General features: G+C 40.4%; 1 protein-coding gene across 3 annotated transcripts in view; it reads right to left on the minus strand.

Moving 5' to 3' along the window:
* Positions 1 to 13,476: 13,476 nt before the first annotated feature.
* HECW2 (HECT, C2 and WW domain containing E3 ubiquitin protein ligase 2) overlaps positions 13,477 to 19,612 on the minus strand; it is a 423,985-nt gene continuing 417,849 nt past the window's right edge. For all 3 annotated transcript variants that reach the window (XM_075179947.1, XM_075179946.1, XM_075179948.1), the window contains 2 exons: positions 16,132 to 16,244; positions 13,477 to 15,423 (listed from right to left, as the gene is read on the minus strand). In XM_075179947.1, the coding sequence (XP_075036048.1) occupies positions 15,312 to 15,423; positions 16,132 to 16,244 (225 nt within the window). In that variant the 3' untranslated portion in view covers positions 13,477 to 15,311. The remainder of the gene's footprint in view (positions 15,424 to 16,131; positions 16,245 to 19,612) is intronic.

Below are 19,612 nucleotides of genomic sequence, written 5' to 3' on the forward strand. Positions count from 1 at the left end.
TACCTTAAAAAATAATTAAAAAATAAATTAAAAAAGTAAGAAACTAAAAAACCCCAAAAAACTAAGTAAAGGGAGTCCAATGTAGTGACCGTGCTTCTCACAGATGGTTAATATTGATCAAGAGCTCTTATAGAGAAAGCTCGTATATATTCAATATCACAAGTGGATCGATGACAATCACGAGATTCTCTTTCACTTCATGTTATGTCTAATATTTTCAATATATAGCGATCAACTGTATAGACACAGTCAGGATGTGCTCCGTAACACTTGTTATAATAAGGAGCAGTTCAAATCCGACCAAGATAATCAGCACCTTCTCAACAACATATGTTAAATTCTTTGGAAAAACCGCAATTCAAATTCAGCAGTATTTTCCTTACCATTCGACGTCTTCAACCCTCCGGAGGGATTTATAGTCAATGGAAATACAGGGATTTCAAAACTTACTATACTCACTAATTGATTCTTCTTATAGTCGGCACACCCAAGCCAGGGTTCAGATGTTTTCCGCTCGTCAGCGGTAGTGGATCAGGTTGTAAAAAAACTTTTTCCTTTGCGCTGAATCGCGCCCGTCCAATGAGGCTTTAGTTGAAATAATATCAAGCCAAATTGCAAGTTATTGTACCAGTATATCCACGATCCAAGGAAGATCAGAATTATAGCCGACTGTATTAGGGACAAACTCTCCGTGTCTCCGTTTTCTGTGAGGCTGCCATACCCAATACTATGGGTCTTCCAGGTGGGTTATTTTCGTCCTTATGAACCTTAGGTAAGACATAAAATGTCGCTATCCTTGGATGGTTAATCCAGAGACAATCAAAATCAGACTGCGATAAAACTCCCAATGAGAGTGCATCACGTATCAGGGTATTGTACATGGACTCCAGGCCTTTGCTATGGAGCAGATCAAGATGGGTCTGAGAGGAGACCTAAATCAGGAACTTCCAAGGAAAGAATAGAAGAGAATTTCCCTTATGGATAGTTTGGCCCCACGGGGTATTAATGACCATGACAATTTCATGGCAATTTTATAACTTGTGGATGATACATTTATGGGTATAATTATAAAACAGGATAATACTTAACTAATTACAGTTCAGCATTAAAATTACATTATGTCTTCCCTGTTTACTGCCATACATAATCATGATTCTCTAGGTTCTACACTTCTATTTCATATAGATGAATTTTTGAGTAAATAGACATCACGTAAGGTGGTTACATGGGGTATCCTTACTGAAATAAAGAATATTATTTTTCTAACAAGTGTTTCTGAGGAAGCTGTTTTGTTTACTGTTGTTCCTTAATACTTATATGGCTCATAACCACTGGCACTAATGTTCTAATCTTGGCTAATTATGACAATGGATTTGTATTTAGTTATTTTCACCCATCTTTACATATCTTTCTATGTGTATATATCTATTTACTTTGTGCACTAGCTTTTGATAAGGATCCATATATATATGCCATCCAATACACTCTTTCTTCTTTTTATGGCATATCAACAGTTGAGATACAATATTTATATTGTTTAAGTCTAATTGACAGACATTTTATTTTATTCCATATTTATTATAAGTACTTTACATACTGATAAAATCTGTGATCGTCTAGTATGAATTGATATAATAGAATCATCCTCCCTCTTGGCTTTATTTTAATTTTATTGAATTATTTACTATGAACAGTACAAGTGTTCTCTACAAACAATATAGTTTTTAATTCACTTATCGTACCCGATATATATGTATTATATAGTGACAAAGATAACTATTCAGTTATAATACTAGGGTCTGAGTTTGTGATATATCATAGTTTGTATACATTTCTGTGCTATCCAATCAGAGTAACTGGAGGGTGGGTGCCTTCTTTCCATTGGTCGACAGCAGTTTCAGTCAATGGGTGTACGTACTGGTTACCAATACACGTTGTTAGGTATGAAATAATGGGTGGAAGGGCCCTCCACTGTAAATAACCAATAGGAAGGCTTAGTTGGGTTGCCTTGATAAAGCTATTAGTAGCGAAACGTGTGTCGGCTACACACGTGCCGCCGGCTCTCTATACCTATGCCACTCTGCCACTCTATTTAGACATATCTTATTAGTAATATCTACAAACCATTAGTGTGCTGCCAGACATACCAATTAGGTGAGATGAATTGAATCCTGATTAGAATAGTTGCTCTAACTCCGAGTATAAAGTACTATCATAGGAGCTCTTTCAGTGTGAATAAAGGGGGATAAGAATATCATATCAGAGATACCCCACTCGCATGATTAAGCTTGGGGTGGCTAATATAATTACAGACTCTTTTAACAGGCTGTACGTATTTGTAACGGCATAGATGCATTTGCCAGGGTCAATACATAACAGTTTGCCTTTTGCAGTGTGATGGTAAGGGAAAAGTTATTGTATTAGGATACCCCAATAACAAAATTAAGCTTTAGGTTGTCCATGGATTTTCATGGATTCTCCTAAAACTAACTATACCTATTTCTGATTCGGGAACGACATTAAAACATTTTTGCTCATAACATTGAGGCAACGTTAATACCCTGCAAATGATTAATAGTGGTTAACCCACACAAATAGAAGTATATATCATAGGGGCTTGTGGCGCTTTATAGCAGTGTTTATCTGCTAGTCTTAACAGTTCATTTTTCTGGTTTTCAATTCGATATTCACGTTTTAATATTTCACTAATTTCGATTGTTTTTAAAGAACAACACAGAAGATTTATGGCAGTAATATTTTAATGCAAACCAATAAACTTTGAAACATGTTTTAATAAACTGGGCCCCGGAGTGCCCCAATATACACATTCTCTTTCTCCCTTTTCTTTATGTTTTCTGGACAATATGTGTGGGTGCACCACTCCTATGATGATTGATAATATGTTGGTTGATATAAAGCCTTGTGATACTTGTTTCAAATCAACCATCTAGGAGGAGTTGGGTCTACCTACTGCGGTATATTCTTCTTGTAGAAAAACTCTGATCCAGTCTATCGTTCTGGGAGAATATTGTTCTCAAGACACAGATAGGTTAGGTACACACTGAAGAATTTTCAGACCGACGTGTTATCCACAACAATTTTACTAACGATTGATGGTCCAATTGCTCAAATTCATGCGTACACGCTAGACACGTTTTAAATGATTAACGAAATAACGACCGGCCCGGCAATGACTTTTAACAGCCATAATATCGTGTTAAAAGATTTGAATTTCGTACACACTGAAATGACATATGTGGTCCCTGTAGCGATATCCCCAAGAAATTTAAATAATGGGCCGAGCATGTACACCCAAAAACTCTTAAAAGGAGAAGGAAACACCTCTTCTTCATTCATTCTGCACCACATACTTGTTTATGTGCATGTTCATTTGCAACCGCACAACAGCAAATTCTTTTACTATTATGGATGCTATTGAAGAACAGCAAGCCACTGCTCTTTTGCTACTCACTATGGCAAAAAGACTGAAAGTACAGACCCGAAGAGAAAGAAGTCACTCTAGTATAGTCACTCTATACTAGAGTCACTAAGGAGCATAATTATAAAGGCAGATATAGGCCATATACATATATAGAAAACAAACCTATGCACTTTTCTTGTAGACTGTACTGACAAAGGTGTATAATTAAACAAGCAGACATGCTATAGACATCAATGAAGTAGGCAGCTGCTATTGCTTTACTGTTAGAAGCACCTAATTACCAATAGACTGATGTGCGGACACCGCACCACGTGGGAGATATCCAGGCATCAGAAATTTACATACACACGACCCCAAAGGAGTCGCAGCTCGAGGAACTATCGCCAGTTCGTCGTGGATTAATCAGAAATTTATACACATTACATGATTGTAAGGTAATTGGAACAAGGGGCCTGATTCATTAAGGATCTTAAATGGAGAGGATTCTTATTTCAGTCTACTGGACAAAACCATGTTACATTACAAGGGGTGCAAATGAGTGTTCTGTCGTGCATACAAGTTAAATACTGCCTGTTTTTTTCATGTAGCACACAAATACTTGATTGCTTATTTGTACACTGAAATTTAAAGTTGATATGTGCGTGCTACATGAAAAAACATGCAGTATTTAACTTATGGGAAAATTTCGGTCCCTACAGGTAATGGTGACATTTTTACCGGCCCATACAAGACTTCGATCCTCTCAGTCTATCTGAACATGACGTTGATGCAAATGTAATTGATCTTACTACCATCCCTCAGATTATGTGACATGACCTCCCCAATTCCATAGGTTGAAGCAATGCATGCCAGCTTCGTAGGTATAGGTGGGTCGAAGTGGGTGAGAACCTTGTCTAATGTAATCAGTCTTTTTGTTTCTTGAAATGCATTTTGCAGTTTTTAGACCACTTGCAATGTTGACTATTCTGCATCAGTGCGTTCAATGGATATAGCATGGTCAATAAGTTTTGTAGAAGCTTATAATAGTTTACCAGACCTAGATATCATCTCAACTGAGACACCGAATGGAGCCATGGTTCTCTAGGCACTGCCTCAGTCTTGTCATCTGACTTGTGCAAAGCACTCTTGTCGATCACGTGTACAAAATAAGTTTTCCTCTTTGAAGAATTTGCATTTGTCCATGAGCAGATATTCACATAGTCTTGAGTGCACTTTTCTTTTTTTTTTTGCCTCTGTGTTGTTCAGGATACTGTTTAATCAATATCAATAAAATGTATGAGTGGTGAAATAAATAGTAAGTGACATAGGGGCCTATTTATCAATTATTTTTGGGGAGGATTTCCGCAAATATAAGTACTGTTCAATGTTTTTTTTTTATTTTTAAATGTTCATTTTTGCAAGGTCAGATAACATTATAACCAACATGCAGAGAAAACAAGCATATAAATGAATAGAGAGCATGAGATACGACCAGCATATTGTCATAATTAATCAATGCAGAGGTGTCAAATTACGTACATTGAAGGTGACCAAGTATTTTAAAAAGTAAGAGAGACAGAGAAGAAAGACACGGAAGAGAGAGATGAAACAGGGAGTAAAGAAGGGAAGCTAGATCACAGTAGAGTAGACAGGAAGGGAAGAGAGGGAGAGGAAAAGATAATGGGAAAAGGATGGACTAAAGAGGTATAGTGTCAAGTGAAAGAAGGAAAAGGCTGAAAGAATGAGAGCCATGGGTTCCAAACCTATTAATGATGCTAGTCACGTATTCCAAGCGCTGGACTTGCCACACTCTATTAATAATAGCCTAGAGTGATGGTGGAGACTGCTGCCGCCAGTCTCCTGCGATTTGGCAGGTGGCTGCTGACAGAATATGACTAGCCAGCTTATTCTGATATTGAGTCGCTAAGGGCGCCCCCAGGGATAGGAGGCAAAATTTAGGTTCTAAAGGTATGGCTATGTAGAACTGATTGGATCAGCTGTTTAACCTCGGGCCAAAAATTTGTCAATTTGGGACAAGTCCACCATATATGGAGAAAGTTACCTTCGTGGGAGCACCCCCGCCAACAGCGATCAGAAGAGTCTGGGATGATTTTATGAATCCGGGAGGGGACATAGTACCATCGGTACAACACCTTGTAAACATTCTCTTTTATCTTAACACAGATTGAAATGAAGGCAGCATTTTCATAGATCTCTGACCATTCTTTGCTCAAAAGAGTTTCACCAAAATCACGCTCCCAGGCTAGTTCATGTGAATCTCTAAGGTCTGAAGTAGGCGGGACGAGTGCATAGTACAGTGTGGAAATAAGACCTTTCGTAGAAGACTGGCGGAAACAGAAATTTTCAAACATGGTAAGGGGACGGGAAAAGAGGCGAGTTTTAGCTGTGTGGTGAAAATGACGAAGCTGCAGGTATTGATAGAAAAATTTACAGGGAATATGCATTCAAGATTGAATGTCAGAGAATGAAGGAAACGCTGCCGTGGAGGCGAGATCATTTAAAAATCGGACTCCTCGCAAGATCCATGGAGAGAACACTTTGGGGGAAAGGCCCGGGGCAAAGTCAGAAGAGTTAAATAAAGGTATCAGTGGAGAGGGATGGGGGGAGAGGTCAAATTTCTGAGAGGATGAGTCCCAAACCGCCAGGGAGTGTGAAATGACCGGATAAAGTAAGGCACGTTTTGGGCAACGAGCCCGTGGGAGCCAGAGGAGATTGGATAGAGAGAGCATACCCAGACTTTCGGCCTCAATTTCAACCCAGACCCTAGAGGGTGCTGAACTACACCAGAGAATGCATTGAGCAAGTTGGTCGGAGAGGTAGTAGCATTGGAAATCAGGGATTCCCAGTCCCCCTCCCCGCGGGTACCTCTGTAGCAGCTTAAAACGGGCTCGGGTGCTTACCAGACCAAATAAATTTAGACATGTGAAAGTGGAGGAACTTGAAAACATAAGGGGGGACACGGATGGGAAAGGTCTGAAAAAGATAAAGGAGTCTAGGGAGGATATTCATCTTGACCGCATTAATACGACCTATCCAAGAAATGTATAGTTGTGACCATGTAGTGAGATCCACGAGGAAAGTTAGCCTGAAAAACCTGGTGGAGATGTTTAGAGAGAAATACCCCAAGATAATTTTTTGAAGACGCTAATTGAATGGGAAGGAGCCTTCAAGTAACAATTTGTCAGCAGGGGAAACATAAAAGTCCAGGACTTCTGTCTTATCAGTGTTAACCTTAGATCCCGAGAAAGGGCCATAGACGTCAAGTTCATCCAAGAGGGGAGGAACGGAATAAGTCGGGTCAGCAATAGTCAACAGAACATCATCTGCATATAATGCTATCTTACGAGAAGAACTACCCACCGGAATACCTGCTATCTCTTGATTATCCCGGATTCTGGCTGCTAGCAGCTCTATGATAAGGGCAAAAATGACTGGAGAGAGGGGCCAGCCCTGCCGTGTGCCGTTGGCAATAGCGAAGGGATCCAAGGTCAGACCACTTGCAGATATTGAGGTCGACTGGGAGCGGTACAGGGCTGAGATGGCAATCATAAATTTACCAGAAAATCCCATCGCTCCGAACACCCCACCTATAAATGACAAGGAAATGCGATCGAACGCTTTTTCGGCGTCGAGCGACATAAGTAGGAAGGGGAGCTTACTACTGTGAATTGTATGAATCAAATCAATTACTCTCCTAGTGTTATCAGGGGCTTGACGCCCCAGAATAAACCCCACCTGGTCGGGATGGACAAGGGAGGGAAGGAGGGGGTTCAGTCTGGAGGCCAAAATATTTGCATAAATTTTAAGATCTACATTTAGGAGATATTGGCCTGTAACTAAAGCAAAGGGAAGGGTCCTTCCCTGACTTCGGAATAACAATGATATTAGCTCTAGTAGTAGCAGTGTCGAATGTGGCCCCTTCTAGAATATCATTAAAGAAAGATGTCAAGTGGGGGCCCAGAACCGCAGCAAACTTTTTAAAATATTGTGGAGTAACACCATCAGAGCCTGGAGCTGAAAAGACTTTTAGGGATTCGATGGCCCGCCAAAACCTCAGTCAGACTAATGTCCAAATTCAAGGATTCTAGGTGAAGCGGAAGATTTTTAGGACCATGGCTCTGGAAGGATGCTAAATCCCGGCAGCTTTACTAATAATCGGGTAAAAAGAGATAAGTTATTAATCCGTCCTTGAGAGAAGAGAGAAGATAAGGGAAGAGGTGAAGAAAGAAAGTCAGGAGCAAAAGAAGGAAGAAGAGAAGCAGAAAAGCCCAATTGGGGCGCAAACCCTGTGTGAAAGGAACCCATAAGGGGTTCAATAACATAGGGAAATTTTAATACAAATAGAAGTAAACAATATTGAAGGGTGTGTGGGGGGTGGTCCTGTGTATGAAATGAAATAAGATCAGGACCGTAGACCCACAGAAGAGTCTTAAGATAAAAATATAACTATGTTAACTAACCGATAAACAGTGTGCATCAACAGCAAAATATTAGCACTAAAACTTTAAAGTTCTATACATTTAGGGAAAGGGAAGGAGGGAAAGGGAAGGAGGGAGAGGAATGGGGGGGAGGGTATGGATGGGAGGGTAGGGAAGAGGGATCACCTCTCCAAGGGGAATCAAAAGAGGTCATAGCAGCTACAAATTAAACCAAGTTAAGCGCAATAGTAGATATATACCACTATAAATATACTAATAAGCTAGTAACATGGAGAAACTAATGTAACTATAGACAAAAACAAAGAACTCAGGGCTCCAATCAGTGTAGGTAGTCCATCTGTGAAGACAAAACATATGCAAAGCAAATGTTAGGAACTCCCAAGCCAGTACAGTGAAACTCGGGGACTACTCTGAAGGCCCGGTGTTCGCTGGAGCCCCTAGTGGTGGGGACAGACTGGGCTGTGGGCCGACCGAGGGTCGAGTAACGTATACTGGCTTAAAGGAGTACCCAGGAGTGGAGTGATTGGCGGGCTGCAGTTAAGCAGAATCCTAGGTCACAGGCACAGATGCAAAACCCAGAGACAAGCGAAGGGTCAGACACACAGGCAGAGAAGCAAAATCCGAAATCGAAGCAAAAGGTCGAGGTCAGAAGAGAAGGGTCACAGGTCCAAGAACAAGCAGGGGTCAAAACACGGGTAGTCAAATCCAAGGTAGCAAGAACCAAACGGATAGCACAAGCAGGCAGCAGGACTGAGGACAGAACGCTATAACCGGCAATGAGGTAGCAGACCTCATTGCCTAATATATACAGGTGAGCCAATCAGAGCCTAGCTCTGCAACTACTCCCAGGTGCTGACTAATAAAATAATTACAGCCTAATAGCCAGCAGGCTATTAGGTCCTTCTGCGCACGCGCCCGGCTGTCCCCTGTTGCCGGAACGCGGCGCTACACTGCTGGGCGTCCGCCCGTTGCCTTGGCAACGGTCGGGAGTTGAAGGGAAGTGACGTCCCGGTCGTCATGGTGACGGCCGGGACGCTGGGACAGGCAGGAAGCGAGCTGCGGCGGCTGTGAGTATGGCCGCGGCTCGTGACAGCAAATACCAAATGACGTTAACAGACACATCATGGTGCCGTAGCATCTCAGGCTTTTCCCGTGGGAGAACCCGGACCAGTCTTGCTGCGGGGCGCTGAACGTTGGGCCTTCGGAGAGCCGGGCTGCGAGGCAGTCGTCACTGGGAGAATGTCCAATTTAGCCAATAATTCCTGTCTTTGATTCAGCGTTTTGATGAAATGGGAGGAATTGGCTGCAAACACCTGGAGTTGGAATGGGAAACACCAACGATATCGGATACTATGCTGCCGTAGGATCCCTCCGTTTCTGAATCGTGGAGGGAGCAAGGTCCTGAAATAGCTGAATATCCATATTCCGGAAAGAGAGAACAGATAGATCTCTAGTAGCAGAAAGAATGCGGTCCCTTGTGCGGAAATAGTGCAAGCGAACAATAATGTCTCGAGGAGGTAGACCATTGGCAGGACGAGCCCGTAGGACCCTATGGGCGCGACCCATTAGACAGTCAGTGTCAGAAAGATCTGGGAGAATGTGTAGAAAAAGGCCTTTGAGAAAGGCCTTTAGATCCGCCAGGGAGATTTCTTCAGCAACATTACGGATGCAAATATTGTTGCGGCGAGACCGGTTTTCAGAATCCTCCTGCTTCTCCTTCAGGGCCTCAACTTCATTACGAAGACGGGCAAGTTTGTGGTCCATCGTAGTTTGAGAGCGGCAAAGGTAGTCTGTTTTTGTCTCCAGTGTGTCCATTCTATTGCCCAATGAAGTTAGGTCAGTTTGAAATCGTTAACAACTTTAGAAAGTTCTTGATAGAATGCTTGTTTAACCCCTCCAAGAGACTAGTCATCACAGCTTGGATCTGAAGGTCCAGCTCGACTTCAGGGAGCCACAGAGAGCTGGGCATTTCTGTACGAGTCGAGTGAGGAGAAGGTTTATTCTTTGATCCAAAAAAGTTGGCAGAGGACCCAGAGGTCAATTTCTTTGGTTTATTGGACATAATGAAGTGACTGAGAAACGTCAGCCTATTGAGAGTGATGGAGAGTGCATGGAAAGGCTGGGGAGAGGAAGGAAGGAGATAAGAGGCCACGCTCTTACATCGGCTAGTATGAGAAGGGTCTTTTCCGGCCCAGTATGAGTGGGGAAAATCACATACTCGGTCTCAGGTTAATGGTGAGCGATTGGTTGTCAGTGCCAACAAAGAGAATCCCACCAGCCAGACAAATTAGTAAATGACAAAGCTTGATGAATGCTATGGAGGATAGCAGTTGGTGTACTCTTAGAAGCAGTCACTAGGTGGCTGTGTATTAGCAGTGAGTAGCTTAGTGTGTAGGTACAGGAAAGCTACTAATGTCACAAACAGTAAAAGCGACTGAGTAAAAAAGTACAAATGTCACAGGTAATATGACATGGCCAAGGCACAGTATGAACTTCTAGGTTGGTGCTAATCACAAAGGATCTGAGAGGCAGGATGAGGAGAGTGACGCCAATTTCCAGAATGGTCCCAGGAGTTAGGGGGATATCTAGATGGCTCAGAATAGTGAGTGTAGCACAATGAGAGGGGGCCTGACCCTTACTCACCAGGCTGTAGATCAGAGATCATGTGACACTATTGTGATCGCTCCTCACTGTAATTGGTGGCGTCTGTGTGAATGGAACAGCGAGAGATGGGAGGCAAGCCAGCAGTGGAGAAGCGTGGCAACAGCACTGTGAGATATGAAATGTAAAAGAGGCCACTTGTCAGTGCTGCCGGCGGGAACGGAAATCAGTCTGTACGCCAGGGAACTGCAGCTGGTCTCCAAGAGAGCCGATGAGTGCCGCACAGTGAAGGAACCGATTGCACCGGAAGTGAAGAAGCGATGGCGAGACAGGCACTTCCAGTTTGCCGATCAGAAAACTTGCGGAGCGAAAGGGTTGCGCTAGATGCCGGGATCCGCCAAAACTCCAGAAGAGGTCCGCACACAGGGACAGCGTTCCCCAGGAGCAATTCAAGGCGCCTGTCCACTTCCGATCGGACCGGTCTAAGAAGCACCGCAACGGGACCCAAGGTGTTGCAGGCAGTGTTAATATGCCAGGTAGGGAGTAGGGAGATCCAGGAGTGGCTTTAGGCTGCACTAAGTCAGGCGGGTTGCCAAAAACTCCAGATTGCGGTTCCACGTGTATGCAGGCCCAGGTTGTGATATAACTGGGTAGGGCAGCCCCAGAGTGTAAATTGGGATCTCTGCTTTATGGGGCTTAGGGACCCCGATGTGATCCATCTATAGGGGCTACCTGGAAAGCCAAGAGATCCTGATGGCAGCGGATTTAGGAAGCCTTGGAGGACAGCTAGTAAAATTTCTGACCGTTCAGTATGGCTATCAGGCCCCATCCCGCACATTTCTAATATTATTTGAATGATCTTCATTGTCTTACCAAGGTACTATGATGTTGTTGAGGTAGCACTATGTGCCAGATATTCCTTGTAATCCTGATTCATTGTTATTTGCCAAATAGTTGGAGCTGAAGCTACTCTGAAAACAAGATGGTTGTTAGTGTTAATTATACATTTTTTTTTACATATCTGCAGCTTAAGCTGTGTCTATTTTTGTGAAAGATCCCCACCCAAGAGAGCTGCAAAATTGCCCTTAATCTTAGGTAGCGGGTACTGTATTGTGTGGAGTATGAGGTTGATAGTTGTTTTAAAGCCTTCACAAATCTGAATACTCCCCACCTTTCTTTCATACTGGGACTATGGGTGTGGCACATTCACTCCAGTCTACAGGTGACAAACAAGGTGTTTTCCTCTGGGACAAATGCGGACATCAGATAAGCTAAAATTTATTGTTTCATTGTACGCAGTTTTAGTGAGATTTACAAATTGGCTGGTGTTAAAAGAATACTGCATTATGAGCAGTTGGGAGATTGTGTGAGCTGTGGTAGCTGCCATCAACGTTTAAGAAAGAAATCATCTTGGAGAAATATCAACAGAACTCTCTCTCTCTCTCTCTATATATATATATATTTAGGATTAAGGAAGATATCACTTATTCTGATACCTAGTGTTACGATTTGCACTGTGCATACCACTGTGGGTACACTTATGGGAGGTTTTTTAGTGGGATGGCTATCATGTTATGCATTCCATGCAGACATGTGGTATCTACTAGATGTGATGACGTCGCATCTGGGCGGGTACTTAGACAGTGTCAGCATGGGTAACAAAGGCTAATTAAATAAGCTGACTGGGCTTCTGTAAGGCTATTCGTGCAATGTTTCTATTGTGGTCTTGAGAAAGGTTCTATATTAGCGTTTCCCAAACCCAGTCCTCAGGGCCCCTAACAGTGCAGGTTTTCCATGTGACAAGTGAATTAATTAGTACCACCTGTGAATCTTTCAAAATTTGTCAGTCAGTAATGAATACACCTGTGCTGCAGCAAAGAGATATGGAAAACAAGCACTGTTAGTGGCCACTGAGGACTGGGTTTGGAAAACACTGTTCTATATGAACCAAGATGTCAACTTTGTTTGCACAGTATGTAATTAAATAAAATCATGAAGAACTGCTGAGTGCCCTATCCTTCTCAAATATATATAGGTGCTACACTGCTATAACTTAGAATACAATACACAATAGGAAATGCCGATGCAGGTGCACACTTTATGTACAAAGAACATATGTGTACACAATTAAAGAGAGATATATGTTTCTGCAGTAATATAAAGTCTATAACTTCTAGAATAAACATGAGGTTCTTAGTGCACATTTTGATGAAACTGTTAATGCCCATCTTACCACGTAAGATAAGTACGTACACAAACAAGTTATAAATATATAATATAGTACTTACCTCATGTAGTGCCCCTGGGCAGGTCCCATAAAGGGCTACTTTGGGCTGGTTCACTGGCCTACCTGCATATTTTTCTTTAACATATTCCTAATATGCTACTAAGCAGATTCCCCCCCCCCCTGATAAAATTTGCCAGCCAGCCCATGGAGACCACCGACCAATACTAGCAAAGGTTGCAGATTATATACGATAACGATGCAAGTGCATAGGTTATAAACCTATTCTACAATGACCGATGGTACATTCACAATGTTGCCATTTTCTAATTCTCTTTTATGTGGGCATGTAAAGCGGAAGAGATCAATAGAATATTACAATCACAGTTCCTATCGGTAGGCCATATGGAACAGCAAAGGAAAGGATGGTTGATTACTACCTGTGCATTGTTTTGGAGAACTCACTCTGACATGATCAGAAGCATGTTTTTATTAATGATTGTATTGTGTGAACAGCATTTTACCTTTTTATTCTTTTTAAATAAAACATATTTTCAACTTCTGTCCCCTGAGTAATGCCTTCCTGAGATGGCTTTAGTAAATGGAGGACAGTGAAGGTGATTCAGTGATATGATCCAAATAGTTTTTATTTAGTACAAGCTGAGTAAAAGAATAAAATGAAACAATAGCTGTTGCAATTTTTTGTATTTAAGGGAATATCTGTCTTAAAAGAAAAAAAAATAAGAGAGACTTTATTTTAAAGAGAAAAGTCTAATAAAAAAAACTTTATTATTGAAGGTGTAATACATACAAGCACATTTATGCTATTATAGACATGAAAATGTGTGTTCTTAAATTTTAATTTAAAATATTCCATTGGAAATTGTACAATAACCATATAAAAGTAATCAAATGGGTTATATTTTTCATAGTACTGTATGTATGTGTTAAATTAACTGCACACCATAATAACATCCATGCGTTATGAGCATTAAACCATTAAAAATAATGATAGGTCTAATCTGCAATAAATCCACACATTCAGCTTCTGATGAATGTGTTTTGAAAAATTCTAACAAACGTATGGAAGCTTTTTATGAAGTATGTTCAGATGATATGAGAAATTGTGTACAAAATAGGGTCAGTACTGACCATTACTGACCATTACCATGTCTGACATAAATCAGAATTCCCACTTGTAGAACTGGAAGTTATGTATTCTAAAGCCTAAATTATACAGTGCTCAGTACATTTGTTTTTTTACAGTAAGGGACTTGGCAATAAAGTAGTATCAATCATTTACACACTTTTAATGTAAAATGCATACTTGCTTTGCATACTTTCAACAGACTGCTGTGTAATTGCACACTTTTGCAGATAGCACAAGCCAGAAGTATACTTATGTAACATTCATCAGTAATTAAATATGAAACTTACAATATTGGTCTCGCTCATATGGTGCAAACAGGGTGCTATTAATATTTTCTTAAAATGAAATCCTTCACAAAAGTGCTTTATTAAAATGTATAGTCTGTATTTCACAACTTACGTTTTGTATTTTTCCCTTTTCTCTTAATGATTTGTGAAAATTTTGTAAAAAAATAACATGGGTGTATCTATTTAAAAATCAATTTCATATCCAATAAATAATAATTAGTAATAAGAACAGATGCAGAACCAGGTGGTACAATGTATTATATAACAGAAGGTACTTTCTTATGCAGTTGCATTTTATTTATGCCATTACATAGGATGTCACCAGGCCTTCTGTCCATTTCAATAACATGAAACTGCTTTCCATGAGTCCTGGTAACGGTAGCAATCAGGTTAAAAGAAAACACATGATGGATTGCATCTTACATAGATGCAAAGAATAAATAAAATGTATATTTTACAATACTTATCCATAGTGCTAAGATAAGTGTATATTTAAAAATAGGTACAACATACATGTATGTGTAGAGAGCAACAACATTTATGTGAATCTCAGAGGATATATATATATATATATATATATATATATATATATATATATATATATGTGTGTGTGTGTGTGTGTGTGTGTGCAGGTCTTTTTTGCATGTGTTAGATAAGATAAATCTGCTGATAATTTCACTAAAGGTGTTTGCAGATATATAGTCATGCATAGGTTTTGACACATTAATATTATTTGAGGATTCTGACCCTTATTGTTTCATCTCTGCTAGTCTAACTAAAATTAAGATGCATACCATGCAAGCACCTCAAAATTACCTGTAGAAATTGGAATGCATTCTAGATTTATATGTTATCTATTATTATATTTTCCATTGGTTCCAGTTTGTACTATTTAGGTTCTGCTAGGATTACAAACTTAAATTGACAGCCTGATGCTGAAGAGTGTCTTTCTGCCATTCCTCTACTCCTTTGATCATTTCAGATTTCATGTTGTACATGTTCTCGTACTGGACACATTCTTGATACGCTTGTGATAACGCTGACATCCCAGTATCACAGATTTGTGGCTTTAGACACAATCAATTTGAAAAGTTCTGTATTATAAAATTAGTGTAATTTTGATGTTTTATGATCATTTCACAACTTTGTGTTGCAAGCCAAAAAAGAATTACTCAAGGCCAAATGTACTTGTTTCCTCAACAGCTGTCAAAAGCTTCTCATAAAGCATTAAAAATGAAGGATATGGAGGAAGATCAAGGCGATTGAAACATGTATGGGCTCTGTAAAAGGAAATAAAAAATATATTTTAAGTATATTATCTTGCATTAAAACAGTGACACATATGACTGATGCTGCCAATGCTAAATAATCATTTACAAATTGGCTTTACACCTTAAGTACTTTTGTACACAGAGCTACATCTTTTCACTGTGGAATTTTGTCTACATAGACAAAATGATTCATATCCCAGGTTAAAAAAAAAACCTTCTGACTCCAAGATACAGCCAGGTACGCTTGGAGAGGCAGGATGAGGTTCAGGTAGCACAATGCTTGGAGATGCATCATAATTAAACTGTGTATTCTGAAAACTGTTTTATGCCTAGAAAACCTTCTGTTCTTTGGTATAACAGGAGAAGCATAAGAACAAAAAGATTTAACATAATCAAAACTAAACACATTTTATTTCTTACATTGTACACTGCATTCTGTATGTATGTGGATAAAAAAGGGACAAACAATATCATGAAAACTAGATGATACATGTTGCAGCATTTCAGTGCTGTTGTGATATATGATTATAATATTTTTATATATGATAATAAAATGTTTCTATCTCATTAGTTGTGCTTTGCACTTCTCCAGTTTGTCTTATATATGTACTCTATAAGCAAGACCCAGCAATTCATTTTTAAAATGTTTCAGTGTGTAGTAGTCATGTACAAAACTATCATACATAAGAGCATCACCCTACATGAGCAACTTGATACCTGGGAAGGGCAGTGATTTTTCCCCACTTTTCCACACAGAATCGCCTTGGCCCATTGCTGCCTCTGAGAGATGCAAAGCCTTCATATGGTATACTGGAAGTACCAGTAACAAACTGTGAAAACAATATAAAACATATTAATGATTTCCAATGCAAACCTACTGAGAAAAGGGATAAATCTATTATCATACATCAGATTATTTATCATTTAGTTTGTTTTTAACTAGGTAACAAAGGTCATCATTAAAAATGATGATCACCAAAAAAATTTTTTTTATCCTCCCCGACCCAAATATCACAACAGCATGGGCTAATGCTCAGGATTACCCCCCACCTTCCTGATGCCTCTCTAACAGTTCATTCTCCGGTCACCAAGGGCAATTGTTGAAATTCAGTACTCTCTACACATAATGGTTTTCATTTGTTGTGGGGGACTAATATTAAGCATATCCTCTAACCTTGCATCACTATGTAGTATATACACACATACACAAAGTGTAAACTGTAGGGGTTACACACAGACAGAAAATATTAAGCTCTCGCGGGTAGGGTCCCTTTATACTTACTGTACCATGTCTGTCTACTGTCTGACTCCCTTGTACGTTCTGTCATGTCTTTCGCTGCATTCTGTGTAAGTCACCATAGAATTACTCACACTCATCTGTGTTATTTATATTTATTACCTCATCTATTTGTTACTTGTTTGTCTATCCAGTGCTATGGAATCTTTGGCTAATAATAATAATAATCTGAAGGAGCTCCTTTATGCGCCTGTGATGATGCAATCTCGGTGGGCGGAGCTTGAGCCACGCATAATAGCCACTAGCGTTCCACTGCTGTTTGCACCCGTCGAACACATGTGCAGATCAAGAACTGGATGAAACACATGTGGCATTTGGCAGGGAGCATTTCAGACAAAGGAAAAACATGAGGCTCCACAGGAAGTTAGATCAGACAACGAAATGCATGTGCTCAATTGGACAGGAAGGACAGCTAAGCACAAAGTAATGACTCATCGTTCACTTGTGGAGATCACCACCCCCGTACCCGAAACAATGCATTCTGGGTATAAGTTTATAAACTTTAAGACAACCTGAAATCAGTCTCTTTTGACCACACCACATACACACCTAGAAGCGGGGACATCTCTTCAACCTGGAGCCTACAGGACACACACTCCACAGTAAGTTTATACCCTATCTGTCTGTATCTTATATACCCTACCTGCATTTTATCTATCTTTTCTGTTAACTTATATCTTCTTATTATACTCTGCTTGCATCTAGTCCATCCATTAACTCTGCTTGTCCTGATTTATAATATACTTTGCTTGCATGTACATGTAGAGATTATTTTTCTATTAACTTTCTGAATCTTTAAGTAACCTTTTCACACATGCTTTACAAAGGCTAGCTCCTTCACCCATCTCAGGAATGCTTACTATCTACACTTACAATGGACTCTAGCTTCCTTCCCCCATCTCTCTCTCTATGCTTGGCATGTATTATCCCTTAGGCCTGAACACGTTTCTTTCTTACACACACTTGCAAACGGACATTTATCTTTATACCCACTTAAACACATCCTATTTGCACAAATCTTAAACACACACAAACATGTGCTTGCTTAAACATGTGCTTGCTTTTCTCTTTCCCTTTTTACATTTATTCACACATGACACAAAGAGCAATGACTGATAAACACTAGAGATGAGCGCACTCGGATTTCTGAAATCCGAGCCCACCCGAACGTTGCGGATCCGAGCCGGATCCGAGACAGATCCGGGTATTCCCGCCAATTGCAAAACTAAAAGCGAGGCTCTGAGTCATAATCCCGATGTGGGATCTCGCGATACTCGGATCCTATAAATTCCCCGCTAGTCGCCGCCATCTTCACTCGGGCATTGATCAGGGTAGAGAGAGGTTGTGTTAGGTGGTCCTCTGTCCTGCTATATCTCGTGCTGTGCTGTTCAGTTCTGTGCTGTGCTGTTCAGTTCTGTGCTGTGTTCTGCTCAGTCCAGTGGTGATGTGTCCTGTGCTCTGTCCTTCTGAGTTCAGTGGAGCTGCTGGGTCCTGTGCTGTGTCCTGTTCAGTCCAGTGGTGCTGTGTCCTGTGCTCTGTCCTTCTAAGGGCATTGTTATTTCCCCATTATTCCCAAATTATAAAAAATTTCAAAAAAAGTTATAAAAAAAATTCACTGATTCTGCAGTATAAGTCCAGTGGTACTGCTATATTACAAAGTTCACTGATTCAGCAGTATAAGTCCAGTGGTACTGCTATATTACAAAGTTCACTGATTCAGCAGTATAAGTCCAGTGGTACTGATATATTACAAAGTTCACTGATTCAGCAGTATAAGTCCAGTGGTACTGCTATTACAAAGTTCACTGATTCAGCATTATAAGTCAAGTGGTACTGCTATATTACAAAGTTCACTGATTAAGCAGTATAAGTCCAGTGGTACTGCTATATTACAAAGTTCACTGATTCAGCAGTATAAGTCCAGTGGTACTGCTATATTACAAAGTTCACTGATTCAGCAGTATAAGTCCAGTGGTACTGCTATATTACAAAGTTCACTGATTCAGCAGTATAAGTCCAGTGGTACTGCTATTACAAAGTTCACTGATTCAGAAAAAAATGGTGGAGGATTATTTTGCTGACACCATCCAAATAGACATGTCAGACAATCCATATTGTTACTGGCAGGAAAAAAAGCCAGTTTGGAAGCCCCTGTACAAACTGGCTCTATTTTACCTGAGTTGTCCCCCCTCCAGTGTGTACTCGGAAAGAGTTTTTAGTGCAGCGGGGAACCTGGTCAGTGAGCGGCGAAGGAGGTTGCTTCCTCAGAACGTTGAAAAAATGATGTTCATAAAAATGAATTATCAATTCCTCAATCAAGTACAGCACTGCCCTCCAGATAGTACAGAGGGACCTGTTGTTGTGGAGTCCAGCGGGGACGAATTGATAATGTGTGAGGAGGAGGAAGTACACACTGTAGGGGGAGAGGAATCAGAGGTTGAGGATGTGGACGACATCTTGCCTCAGTAGAGCCTGTTTATTTTGTACAGGGAGAGATGAATAGATTTTTTGGTGTGGGGGCCCAAACAAACCAATCATTTCAGGCACAGTTTGGTAGGCCCTGTCGCTGAAATGATTGGTTTGTTAAAGTGTGCATGTCCTATTTCAACAACATAAGGGTGGGTGGGAGGGCCCAAGGACAATTCCATCTTGCAACTCTTTTATTGCCATTATGTGACCATTCAACAGTCGTTTGCCATGAGCACAAAGTAAAACAAAATTAAAACAAATTAAAAAAAATATTGACGTGCTTGAACTACTGTAGTGTTTATAAGTTAGAAACACTACACTTGAAAGCTTGAGCCTTCAATAGAAAAAGTCACTCTTCATTGCACGAATATTTGCAACAGCGACAATTTTTGGGTTAACAAAGTCAACAAATAACACTTCGACCATGTCTGT

The sequence above is a fragment of the Mixophyes fleayi genome, chromosome 7 (assembly GCF_038048845.1).
Source record: "Mixophyes fleayi isolate aMixFle1 chromosome 7, aMixFle1.hap1, whole genome shotgun sequence".
NCBI classification, from domain to species: Eukaryota; Metazoa; Chordata; class Amphibia; order Anura; family Limnodynastidae; genus Mixophyes; species Mixophyes fleayi.